Source organism: Erpetoichthys calabaricus, chromosome 2, assembly GCF_900747795.2.
Source record: "Erpetoichthys calabaricus chromosome 2, fErpCal1.3, whole genome shotgun sequence".
In the NCBI taxonomy this organism is placed as follows: domain Eukaryota; kingdom Metazoa; phylum Chordata; class Cladistia; order Polypteriformes; family Polypteridae; genus Erpetoichthys; species Erpetoichthys calabaricus.
In genome coordinates this window covers 6556529-6569537 of record NC_041395.2, presented here as the reverse complement: position 1 = coordinate 6569537, position 13009 = coordinate 6556529, and the positions used below count along the sequence as shown (strand labels likewise).

At 41.6% G+C, this 13009-nt stretch overlaps 1 protein-coding gene across 1 annotated transcript in view; it reads left to right on the top strand.

Moving 5' to 3' along the window:
• Positions 1-13009, top strand: part of lig1 (ligase I, DNA, ATP-dependent) — a 103695-nt gene that overhangs the window by 44649 nt on the left and 46037 nt on the right. Inside the window, exons 13-17 of the mRNA XM_051923603.1 lie at positions 1627-1718; positions 4216-4315; positions 4396-4481; positions 6360-6475; positions 12835-12930. Coding sequence (XP_051779563.1) covers positions 1627-1718; positions 4216-4315; positions 4396-4481; positions 6360-6475; positions 12835-12930 — 490 coding nt within the window. The remainder of the gene's footprint in view (positions 1-1626; positions 1719-4215; positions 4316-4395; positions 4482-6359; positions 6476-12834; positions 12931-13009) is intronic.

Genomic DNA, 13009 nt, shown 5'->3' with positions numbered 1-13009 from the left:
ATAATAAAGCTTTTTTATTTATTCTGTTTTTCCACTTACTGTTATCCTGGGGCGGAGTGGTGGCTCTGAGGCTAAGGATCTGCGCTGGTACCCAGAAGGTTGCTGGTTCGAATCCCCGTCACTGCCAAAAGAGATCCTACTCTGCTGGGCCCTGGAGCAAGACCCTTAACCTGTAATTGCTCCAGGGGCGCTGTACAATGGCTGACCCTGCGCTCTGACCCCAAGGGGCATGCGAAAACTAACAAATTCCTAATACAGTAATCCCTCCTCCATCGCGGGGGTTGCGTTCCAGAGCCACCCGCGAAATAAGAAAATCCGCGAAGTAGAAACCATATGTTTATATGGTTATTTTTATATTGTCATGCTTGGGTCACAGATTTGCGCAGAAACACAGGAGGTTGTAGAGAGATAGGAACGTTATTCCAACACTGCAAACAAACATTTGTCTCTTTTTCAAAAGTTTAAACTGTGCTCCATGACAAGACAGAGATGACAGTTCAGTCTCACAATTAAAAGAATGCAAACATATCTTCCTCTTCAAAGGAGCAAATAAATCAATAGGGCTGTTTGCTTTTAAGTATGCGAAGCACCGCAGCACAAAGCTGTTGAAGGCGGCAGCTCACACCCCCTCCGTCAGGAGCAGAGAGAGACAGATAAAAAAATCAATACGTGCCCTTTGAGCTTTTAAGTATGCGAAGCACCGTGCAGCATACTTAAAAGCTGCACACAGAAGGTAGCAACGTGAAGATAATCTTTCAGCATTTTTAGACGAGCGTCCGTTTCGTCTAGGTGTGCGAACAGCCCCCCTGCTCACACCCCCTACGTCAGGATCACAGATAGTCAGCGCAAGAGAGAGAGAAAGAAAAGTAAGTTGGGTAGCTTCTCAGCCATCTGCCAACAGCGTCCCTTGTATGAAATCAACTGGGCAAACCAACTGAGGAAGCATGTACCAGAAATTAAAAGACCCATTGTCCTCAGAAACCCGCGAAGCAGCGAAAAATCCGCGATATATATTTAAATATGCTTACATATAAAATCCGCGATGGAGTGAAGCCGCGAAGGGCGAAGCGCGATATAGCGAGGGATTACTGTACAAGAAATTGTATAAGGTGAAATAAAGAACAAAAAATAAAATCTGTAATCGTTTCTTTTTTTCTTGCTTTTTGCCAATTTTTGTTTGTTTGTTTGTGTTTCTAAGTGTTTCCGATTATGTTTATCATCCCTATGAAACCCTTGCCAACACTCATTTGCTATTCCTGTAACGTTCTACAAATTTGGTTTGTCAGCATTTTTTTACAGAATCAACCTCAATGTAAAATACACCAACAGAGGATTCAGCCTTAAACTTAAACTTTGCACAAATAAATACACCACAGCAGTGAAAGTAATGTCTTATAATATTAGATGATACATACTCCATATAAAAATTAAACCATTATTAAGACTTGACTCATTGTTGGCATGAATGATAATTGAACAATCATGATTGAAGCCAGTGTATGTTCACTAAAGTAGAACTTAAGGCCATGCCCACTCATAAGCCTCATAGAATGCCACCATTATGCATTGTTGGTTTCTTTCTGTCCATTTAGTTTAAAATGTTATAATAGTCAAATTGAATTTCAGGTCACTTGGTGGAAAGCTTCGAATTGGATTGGCAGAACAGTCTGTGCTGGCAGCTTTGGCACAAGCCGTGTGTCTGACTCCACCAGGGCAAGGTAAGTCCATCCCAGAATTTGTCTTCGTCCCACTCTGATTTGATAAAAAGTTTCCAGTTCCCGTCTTCAAATCAAGTAGCCTAAAGTTTTAGATGTTTGTCCTTGCCCTAAATACTTGTGTGTCTCACTGTTATGTTACTATTAGGGCTGGGAATCGATTTAAAACAAATAAGTAATCACAAACAAGTACTGCATTATTAAAATGGTAATCCATATTTATAATTACACGTCAAGAATTATAACTATCTACCTGATACACTGAAGAAAGAATACCTGCATAAACCACTGAGCAGGCTTAGACTTTGCATGCTGGTACATTAATTTGTGTGGTATGTGACTAGTACTAGGGTGTTGTACCATGTTAGCCATTATGAATGTAGAGAAAAGCCAAGCAAAATGACACCTTTTATTGGCTAACTAAAGAGATTACAATATGCAAGCTTTCGAGGCAACTCAGGTCCCTTCTTCAGGCAAGATATAATTACATCTTGTAATGGTACTTACAGTATTTTCTAATTTAGGTCTTCCTACTGAATAAATCTAAGTACCCCATGCTATACAGGACACATGTAACACAATAAAAGGCAATATTAAAAACCTCAGCTATCCTGGCAAGTGGTACAGGCACTCAAAGCAGTAACTTCAGTGAGAGATTTTATCTGCACATGATAATGTTACTCAGTGGCTATTCATACCGACGAATACAGGACATGTCCTTTTATATAAATGGTATATCTATGTTGTGTTCAAAATATGATGATGTCTTCATTGACCTTTTTTTTTGTTTGTTTGTTTGTTGTTAAGGCCCCATCCACACTAATGCGTTTTCATTTAAAAATGCATACATTTGTCTACGCTTTCACCTTTCGTCCACACTACCTTGTCATTTTCGACTCTTGGAATCAAACACTTTTAGAAATGCTCTCCTGATCCATGTTCTTCTGAAAATGTGGCATCAACATACGAGTGTGGGCAGGCATAAACATGGTGTTCCAAAAACAATGCACTACTGTATTCTCTCTCTGATTGGTTTGTGCTTATTTCGTAGCCCTTCCCTGATTGGGTCCTGTTCATCACAGCAGCTCACTCCCTGACTCCCTTACTAGAACAAAACACAGCTTTCCAACATGGTGGGCATAAACAAGTTGCTTTCCATGACACTCTCTTTGCTACTTACCTGTATGCATCTAAATTGGGTTTTATAAAGTTTGAATGCTGCATCCATGTGATAAAAAGAAAATCACTTACCAGTCACAACAATTTTGCAATTAATCCTGTGACCTGCTGTGTTATTGTAATTGTGAAAAACACAAATAACTCTGTTGACCGCCTCTAATCAGCATTTATTACTTAAACTTAATCTGCTCAGTAAGGAGAAGCGCATCCCGCAGAAAAATTAATAACACGGAGCTTAACAAAGTGGACAGGTGTAGAATGCAGCGGAGCTCGCAATGTGACAGGCCAGAGAGAGACAATGCAGTAAAGCAATGAAATAGACGCACACATGCACTTTATTTATTTATTGGGTTAGTTTTGAAAATTATTCATTTATTTATTGAGTTTTACAAATTATTTATTTATTTACTAAATTAGTTTTACAAATGTGCGTTAATGTAAGTTGCATCCCTAATGCTGTGCACTTCTTACATTCAATCATCTCGCGATTTAATATTTTTTAATTGTCACTTTAAAATTGACTTTGATTTTATTTAATGACTAGATGACCATCGGCAGCTCCGAAGACTGTCACTTTCAACTGTTTTTCAGCACTTTAACGTGACATGGGGACAATTCTCTCCGGTTTCTTTAAAAATTGGTATCTTTCTCTAAGCTGTGAACGGACTATCGGAGTCCTGCGTGTGCTGATAGTTTTTTGAAAGTGCATAAAGCACATGAGAATCAAATTTTTCATGGGGCCCTGAATTTTTTCACTACACAGTCTCTTCAAGGGGTTTGCCGCCGACACATGCATGCGCAATGTACGCACAGGTCACTGGCATATGCATTTTAGGCCCTAATGGGTATACTTTTGTCAAAGATGCAAAAACACCAGTGTGGACGGAGACCATTTTTGTTTTAAAAAAAAAAAAAAAAAGTTTGGATGTAACCTTTTTGTCACTAGTCGAGGAGGTAATGCTAGTAAAAATTTCTTTGTACTATGTTCACGTGACAGGCTTCAGTTTGATCTTGAAGTCTGGTGTTTTATGTCTGTATCCTTTCACTGGACTGGAAAAAACTCACTCCACTTTGCCCAGGCCAGCATCTGTCTTGATGAGAGAGATTTATTACATTTGGTATTGTAGATGGGCCTAATAATGTGAATTTAATGATGCACATAAATGGGCAACAGAAGCAGGTAGAAACTGATGACTTCACCCTGCCTGCATTGGATTCAGTCGTCATTCTCCAGGGTTATTCACTTATATTTTTAATTAGCCGAGTTTCTACCACTATCAGGTACACAAGGTGTCATCTGCCTTAACTGTCTGTTTTCCAGAATTCCCACCCAAAATTGTCGATGCAGGCAAGGGACAGTCTTCTGAGTCACGCAAGGCCTGGATTGAAGAGAAGGCCCACATTCTGAAGCAGACCTACTGGTAAGATTTTTTATTTTAGTTTTTGTATCTTGATGCTCTTTTTTTCCCATCACTCATGGGTGTCTGTTATCTTTCTTTAGTGAGCTCCCTAATTATGATGCTATCATTCCTGTCATATTGAAAGAGGGCATTGATGAGCTTCCCAAACGCTGCAAGCTAACCCCAGGTATTGATAGCTTCTATTTTTTTTTATCTTTGAAACTTGACCATATTTGTACTGTTTAATACTAGTGCATATCACTGATTTTGTTTTGGCCCTTGCTCTTCCTTTCATCTTTTCCCTTTTCTATGAGCCTGATCAGCCTTCTCCAAACAGCTTGGTCCTACACCTCCTCGCCAGTCAGATCCTTTTTCTTCACATCTTCTTTTACTTTTTTCATCTACCTCAGCTTTCGCCTCCATTGCTTTCTCTTCCCCTGGACTTCCATTCCCATCAGTCTTTTGCCCACCTATTCATTGTCTCTCCTCATCACATGTCCATACCACTACAACCTACTTTCCTGTACTTTCTTAGATATCTCTCCCATTTTTGTTGTACCTGTACATCATTGTTGTCTTACCACTGTCTTAAAAACCTCACCTTTTACCTTCATTCTAATTCTTTGATCACGCAATACTCCTGATACCTTCTTCCAATTGTTCCATCCACACTGCACTTTATGGGTTATTGCTGCATCTAATTTTGCATCTTGGGCTACCACTGATCCTAGATATTTAATTTTATCTACACTTCTCAGTAGCTCTCCCTATTGGCTAACTTTTGAATCCTGATCATCATTAAACCTCCAGTATTCTGTCTTCAGTCTTCCATCTTCTCAAGCCCTTCTCTGTTTTTCTAACTTCCTCTCCACTTCCTCTTTTCTGGTGTTACACAACGCAACATCATCAGCACAAAGCCTGCACCAGGGGGATTGGTCTTTTATTTCATGACTCGACATATCCATAACCAGATCAAAGAGGTAAGGACTTCAAGAAGATCCCTAGTGTAGACCTCCTCTAACTACAGTCTTGTCTGTTACCCCAACAGTTCTTTTTACCTCAGTCCTCGCTCCCTCATACATATCCTGGACAAACTTCTCACATTTCTCTGGTCCCCCTTTCTCTATCCTGCACTTCCAAGCCTCTTGACGTGGCCCCTTCTCCAAAGCAATAAACAACATATGCAATCCTTTCTCTTATTTCTGTGAGCTATCTGAACACAAAGACTGCATCAGTTGTTCCTCTCCCTGGCATAAAACCAGACTGCTCCCGCCTATGGTGGTCTCTTTCCTAAGTCTTCTGTCTATAACCAGATAATCAGCTTTATCCCACTATAGTTTCCTTATACAAAGTTACTGTCTGTTATACCTGCATTTTTGTCAGTATACTGCTGCTGGAGTATGTGAGTTTCCCTTTGGGGATTAATAAAGTATCTATCTATCTACCTACCTACATTACATTGCTTCGTCTGAGTTACAATTAAAGACATTCAAAATATTTATCAACTTATATACAGAATTTCACACCACAGCAATGGGTACAATCCCACTGTTCCTCCACTCCACTGGTATTTTCTCCTTTTCAGATCATCTTCATTTGATCCCACCACACATCTGCTCCCTCTTCTCCTAAACTCTTCCACACTTCTGCTGATATTTCATCTGGTCCTGCTGCCTTTCCATTTTTGATTATTGTCAGTGCCTCCTTTACTTCCTCCCTCCTTATTCTCAGTAGTTACCCTTCATATGTGACTCCATCCCCAAATACTACTCTTGGATTTTCTTCATTCCATGGCTTTTTAAAGTACCTCTTCCATCTGTTTGTTAATCTAATCATGCTCACTCATGACCACACCTTGCTCATCTTTCACCTGCTTAGGCAGCCTTGATCCTAGTCTCTTCTATTTTATTTTTTTTATTCTCTCTTCCACTTTTGTCTCCAGTTTTTTATTCACCTCCACCAATGCCCTCTCTGCCTCATTTGTATATCGAACAAATAATCTGACCATTCTCCTGATACAGACAGATGTAATCTTCACAGATACTGTTTTGTATGTTTTCCCCAGGGGTGCCCCTAAAGCCAATGTTGGCCCACCCCACACGTGGAATCGGTGAGGTGATGAAGAGGTTTGATGAGGCTGCTTTTACTTGTGAATATAAATATGATGGAGAAAGAGCTCAGGTATGTAGATGCACAGTCTGTATAGTAACATGAAGTAAAAGACTGATCTTGTATGCTTGATGGCCTCTCTAATAGCATCGTGTCAATTCCAATACTTTTCAAAGATCTGGCTAACTAATGGCTGTTATTTTGTGTATTATTATAGAGATAACCTTCTGTTAGATAAAAAAAGAACAGGTACATATTAGTACAATAAAACCAGATTTGTGAGGGGTTTCTTCTTTGTCTTAATTACACATTTCCTGGCCTTTATAAAGGGTGTATGTGTGGGTATTTTTGTTCTTTATTTCGCCTTATACAATTTCTTGTATTAGGAATTTGTTTTCGCATACCCCTTGCGGTCAGAGCGCAGGGTCAGCCATTGTACAGCGCCCCTGGAGCAATTACAGGTTAAGGGTCTTGCACAAGGGCTCAGCAGAGTAGGATCTCTCTTGGCAGTGACGGGGATTCAAACCAGCAACCTTCTGGATACCAGCACAGATCCTTAGTACACGCTACAGTGGATTGGCATCCTTTCCAGGTTTGTGTCCCCTCCTGCGCTCCCAACAGCCTGATAAAGGTTTTTGACATTACGGACCACTTGCTACTACTTTACCTGCATTTTAAGTTGAATTAAAATAGAAACACATGCGCTTCAAATTAGATTAAACTGACTTCAGTTAATGTCCACAGACTCCATTAATAGCAGTTTGTTGGTACAGACTTAAATTATGGCAAGAGCTGGAACTGTCTGTCAAGAGGTGAGGCCCATGCAGGAATTCTCAGAAATGGCCAAGTCTAGAAAAACATTGATACATTAAGGGGAAGTGAATTGAAAATGGAAGTCAAGATGCACCATTTAACACAAAGGGCTTTAGGAATCAAAAATGTCGAGTTGTGTGGTTGAAGCAGTAACCTTGACACCTTTTTAAATAGTATCTTGGTGAGAAAACTTAGTTATTAGCTGAGCCATCAAGCAGCATATAGACTGAATAGAGCATACTAGCCAACCCACGGCGTACCATACGCTGCATAATCAGGCTGCTTTTTTAATGATTTTTAAGCACAGGGAAAAAATTAACATTTGAAAAATCCGGAGGAGAGGGGGAGGACGCCCATTACGCCCCATCCATCATGGTAGTCTGCTGGTTTCTTGTTCAGTAACCTGTGAGTAGTGATGGGCGGGGTGAAGCCTCGCAAAGCATCAACACGTTTGAAGCAATTGTGTCGGAAATCGTATCGAAGCTTCGAAGCATTTGACACTCACCTCTCTCGTGACACCTCCTGGCCATTTTCATTAATGTTACAGAAACTTATGATACACTTCAATGTCGTCTGTTAAAAGTCGTATTGCTTTTATTTTTTCGTAGCTACAGACTGACAACGAAGAGAAGGGTTCGTCAGCAGCTTCTAGTGTCTGATGTCTAAAAAATATAAATATAACTAACGCCGACAGGCAGAATGCACTATACGATAGCAAGAGTTAAACAAAATAAGACGCCTCACCTCATGCATTCCCGGCTCTTTCAATTAGTATTTACTTTTGCACTGTATCATTATAATCGCTCCTGTTATTAGTATTATAATTAACCCTGATCTTTTCTTAAGATCACATTTAATAGCCTTAAATGTTTTCTTTGGTCTGTCTTAATTAAAACGAAGTAGACAGAAAATAAAGGTTTATCCCTGTACTTTGCCATGATATAGGTAAGCACATTTGAGAAAGAAAATGTGAAATCCTTAAATCACAGATGTCATTATTTGATCAAGTATTAAAATCTGCAGTGCTTCGAAAGCTCAACACAGTGTCGAAACCTGAGTATCGAGCGGCCCATCACTACCTGTGAGTCACGTAGACTTTTCATTGTTGTTTGAGATTCTGGTCGCTTTTCGCGTACTGAGTTGTTCCGGAGTCACAGTTGAGAAACAGTTTTTTAATGTCTTTTAAGCACAGGGGAAAAAATGAACATGTGGCCCGGTGCATTCTTTAACTGCCTTGTGGCACTGTAGTAGTACGGCTGCTTTGCAGTAAGGAGACAGTGGAAGATTGTGGGTTCGCTTCCCGGTTCCTCCCTGTGTGGATAGCAAATTATCCGCGACAAACAAACTGTTTTACACACTGCAAACCAATCCGCGCCGCTTTTTCAATGTTTTTTAAGCAGAAGGAAAAAAATGAACATTTGGAAAATCCGTAACGCTGCTTTCAGTAAGTACAATGCACACGCGTTTAATTTGTCAGCCACTTTTTGCTAGCTTTCTTTTCTGGTTTGGGCTGCTTTTGCAGTGTTACCTCTTGTGTATATTATATCTTGAAATCCTTCGAGTTGCTAATTAACTAACTAACACCCACCCACTCAGCTTGTGTGAAAAAAATGCGCCCGTTCTTTCATCATTTTGTTGCAGCCTATCAAAGACTTGCTGATCATGTTTTCTAGACTCAATATATATTGGCTTTTCACTCAGCGTGAGGGCGCGCATTCATCTCAGATTATTACATCTTGCTAGACTAATCTGCTACACGGCTGCATTTGAAAAACCGACTTATCCCGGATGAGTTTCACTGGCATTAATGATTAGGAATCTGGTTGGAACAAAACCCTGCAGCCACAGGGGTTCACCAGGACCGAGTTTGGCAAACACTGCTGAACACAGACGAAACCGACTCAGGTGAGGAAAGGGGGCGGGCAAAGTGGTTGCAGCTATTGATTATTCAGTGTTGTTTGCCTGGGTGTCTGATCTGCTCAACAGGATCATAAATAAAAGGAAAACAATGTGAAGGCAATGTCACAGGTGATCCTGTGGTATAGCGGGTCCACAGCTCCCCTTCAAAAGCCCATTTTTAAATAAATAATCATCGCACTCACAGTGTAGCGAGGGGCGTGGAAGTGTGGCTGAAACGGTTTCAGGGTAGACTCGTGCTTCGGGCATTTCTCCCCTGTGCAGTGTGTGAGCGAGCGAGCGAGTGAGGAGAGAGAGAGAAAGCCGGTACGTTAGAGTGAGCGAGAGCAGGCTCGAAGGCAATGTGTTCCTGTGGTATAGCGGGGTCCATAGCTCACCTTCAAAAGGCCATTTTTAATTAGGCGACTGACAGTAGTGGAGTCAGGCACAGAGAGGGTCCGCTGCAGAGAGAGCGTCTCAACTGTTGCAGGGCCTGAAGCAGGTGAGACGCTAATGAAAAAGAGGCACAGGGCTTATTGGTTTTTAAAGACTGCTTCCTTCATTGTGTTTTAACTTCAGTTTTAAAGGATTGCGCGGCTCTCTCTTGCGCTGCCTGTGTGTGCCTCTGTCTCTCTGTGGCGCTGCCTCTGTGTGTGTGCGCGGCTCTCTCTCGCGCTGCCTCTGTGTGTGTGCGTGGCTCTCTCTCGCGCGCTGCCTGTGTGTGCGCTTGTCTCTCTCTGGCGTTGCCTCTGTGTGTGTGTGCGTGCCTGCCTCTGTCTCTCTGGAGCTGCCTCTGTGTGCGCGCGGCTCTCTCTCTCGCGCTGCCTGTTTGTGCCTCTGTCTCTCTCTGGCGCTGCCTTTGTGTGAACCAAGATTCCACTGAGGTTGACTAATGAAAAGTCAACGTGGCTCAGAGCTGCAAGTGGACTGTGGCACAGACAAACAGAAATGACGGCATGTTTTTCGAGGCGTCGCGTCCGAGTTGGTGGGCGTGACTGTGATTTTTTCGTCGTATCCAATGGTCTAAGAGTTGGTGGGCGTGGCTCCTTCCTGCGTGCGCCATTGGCGTCTTACTTGTCGGCGGTTTAGTGAATCCACGCCCCTTCCGGCGTGCTTTCCATGGTCGGCTACTTGTCTTCTGGCCTAGTGAATTATATATATAGATTATCTTACTGAGCAGTCCTAAATTATCGTTCTTATAGGCAGCACAATTATTTTTTAAATTGACATTCATCCACATTTAGAGTAAGCAAGGTTGGGTGGCTGAACCCTTAATGGGAAACCAGTCCATTATGTGGTGCACACTCACTCATCTCAGGCATGAGTTAACCTTACATTTGTAATTATTTTGCTCCAAGGCCAAAGGCTATTAAAACAAAAAAAACAAAGATCACCGTTAATTGAAATTATTCTTATATGCCTGAGAATGGTGAAACGTTACAGAATAAACGAGAACCAGTCAAGAGAGCAATGATGAATGTTAAGAAGCGGAAAACCCACTTTGGTCCTCACAAATTTCTTTGTTTGTTTGTTTTAAATACATTTTTGTAGTTACTAAGTTTAGTTTAGTGTTTTTTTTTTTTTTTTAGCATAGTAGATTTGAATCAAATTTTAAAAACGTATTTTTGTGTCTGTGTTTTAATTTTATTTACTTGTCTGAGAAAGAATTTATGGACTTGGAAAAGGCGTTCGACCGTGTCCCTCTGGGAATCCTGTGGGGGGTGCTCCGGGAGTATGGGGTACCGGACCCCCTGATAAGGGCTGTTCGGTCCCTGTACAACCAGTGTCAGAGCTTGGTCCGCATTGCCGGCAGTAAGTCGAACAGGTTTCCAGTGAGAGTTGGACTCCGCCAAGGCTGCCCTTTGTCACCGATTCTGTTCATAACTTTTATGGACAGAATATCTAGGCGCAGCTAGGGTGTTGAGGGGGTCCGGTTTGGTGGACTCAGGATTGGGTCACTGCTTTTTGCAGATGATGTTGTCCTGTTTGCTTCATCAGGCCGTGATCTTCAGCTCTCTCTGGATCTGTTCGCAGCTGAGTGTGAAGCGGCTGGGATGGGAATCAGCACCTCCAAATCCGAGACCATGGTCCTCAGCCAGAAAAGGGTGGAGTGCCCTCTCAGGGTTGGGAGCGAGATCCTTCCCCAAGTGGAGGAGTTCAAGTATCTCGGGGTGTTGTTCACGAGTGAGGGAAGAATGGAGCGTGAGATCGACGGGCGGATCGGTGCGGCGTCCACAGTGATGCGGGCTCTGCATCGGTCTGTTGTGGTGAAAAAGGAGCTGAGCCGTAAGGCAAAGCTCTCAATTTACCAGTTGATCTATGTTTATGGTCATGAGCTATGGGTAGTGACCGAAAGAACGAGATCGCGAATACAAGCGGCTGAAATGAGTTTCCTCCGCAGGGTGTCTGATAGTAAAGATCACATTAGTGCAAACAAACAGAAATTATTACTCGGTGAAATAATGGAACAGCGAAAAGAGATTGAGTATATTGTTCGGATTTCAACTTTAAGTCGGAGACTTGTAGATCTTCTAATTTGTGTTGCCATCAGGGAAAAGTAGTGTTTCTTCCCAATGAAGAGGTCTATCCGTGAGAATTAAAAGATTTGTTGTTTGGTGAAAGTGAAATATACGCAAAGTGGCTGGTGCGTAGCGCAGGCCAGGGGGTTGGCGAGCGAAGCCCCTTTGTTTTAAATGTTAAAGCTAAACAATAACAGCAGCCGTATCATGAACCTTTTAAACCTTTAACCTTTAACAAGCCAAAGTTAAAAAGTCTAAAAAGTGAAACTGAAGAAAATAAATATCTATAGAGTAGCCAAACAACAAATGGAGAGAAAGGTAACCAAAGGCAACTCCATAGCTAACAGACAAAGTCTTGAATGGTCTTCCTGTTCCCCTCAAGTGGCTGCAACTCCATACTCTGCACTACCTGAATGCCATGAACCAACTGGAAGTGAAGGGACTTCAAAGCATGCCACTAGGTAGTTCTGAAAGTAAACCAACTCACCAGCATGTCCAGTGTCAAGGCAAAGTCATTTAGTCCTTTGAGGATAAACAAACACTGAAAAGGAAGCCATCTTTTAGGATGTGTCATTTTTTAACAACCTGTTGATCTACTGCATTCGCATCGTGTCTTTCCTGCGTTATAAGTGCCTTTTTGAAAATGTGATTTGAGCTTGGTTGGATGCTGTACTGAATATTATACTGCTAGTTCCTGAAGCACTTTGTTAAATAAAAATTTGTTTCAAATGAGCGTCCTTCACCACTTCTTTTTAAACAGTCGAAATAATCCCTGCATTTATTTAGGGGTTCTACAGAGACGCCACCACATTAGACCCCGGACAAATTGGAAAATTATTAACAGTAAGGGTTAAAGGTGACAAGAACAAGACAAAAAAAGGAAAGAAGTTAAAGTGAGGCCCAAACAACATGCACACATTTGGGAGGCAGGAGGAGACTACGAACAAGAGGAAATCCATAGAGTGCACATGTCAGTGGAGACCATAGTGGAGCTGAAAATCAAATCTGTATCCCTGGATCTCATCATACATCCATCTTAATTAGACCTGATTTTTAATGGTATACCTGAATGTATGTTGAAGAAGAGTTGAATGTACACATTGATCTTACTCTTTCCACTAACTGTACATTTGTATTCAGTATTTGAACAGCTCTTCACTTAGTCTCTTTGTGCTGCTCACTGGTCTTATTCTTTCCTTTTAGATTCATATTTTGGAGAGTGGAGAGGTTCATATTTATAGTCGCAACCAAGAAAACAACACCAGCAAATATCCCGACATCATCTCTAGGATACCCAAGGTTATTTCTCTCTTTTTGCCTTTACATTTTCTGCTTGTCTGGTATTTTTATCCCCCTCTTCATCAAAAAAAAAAGACAA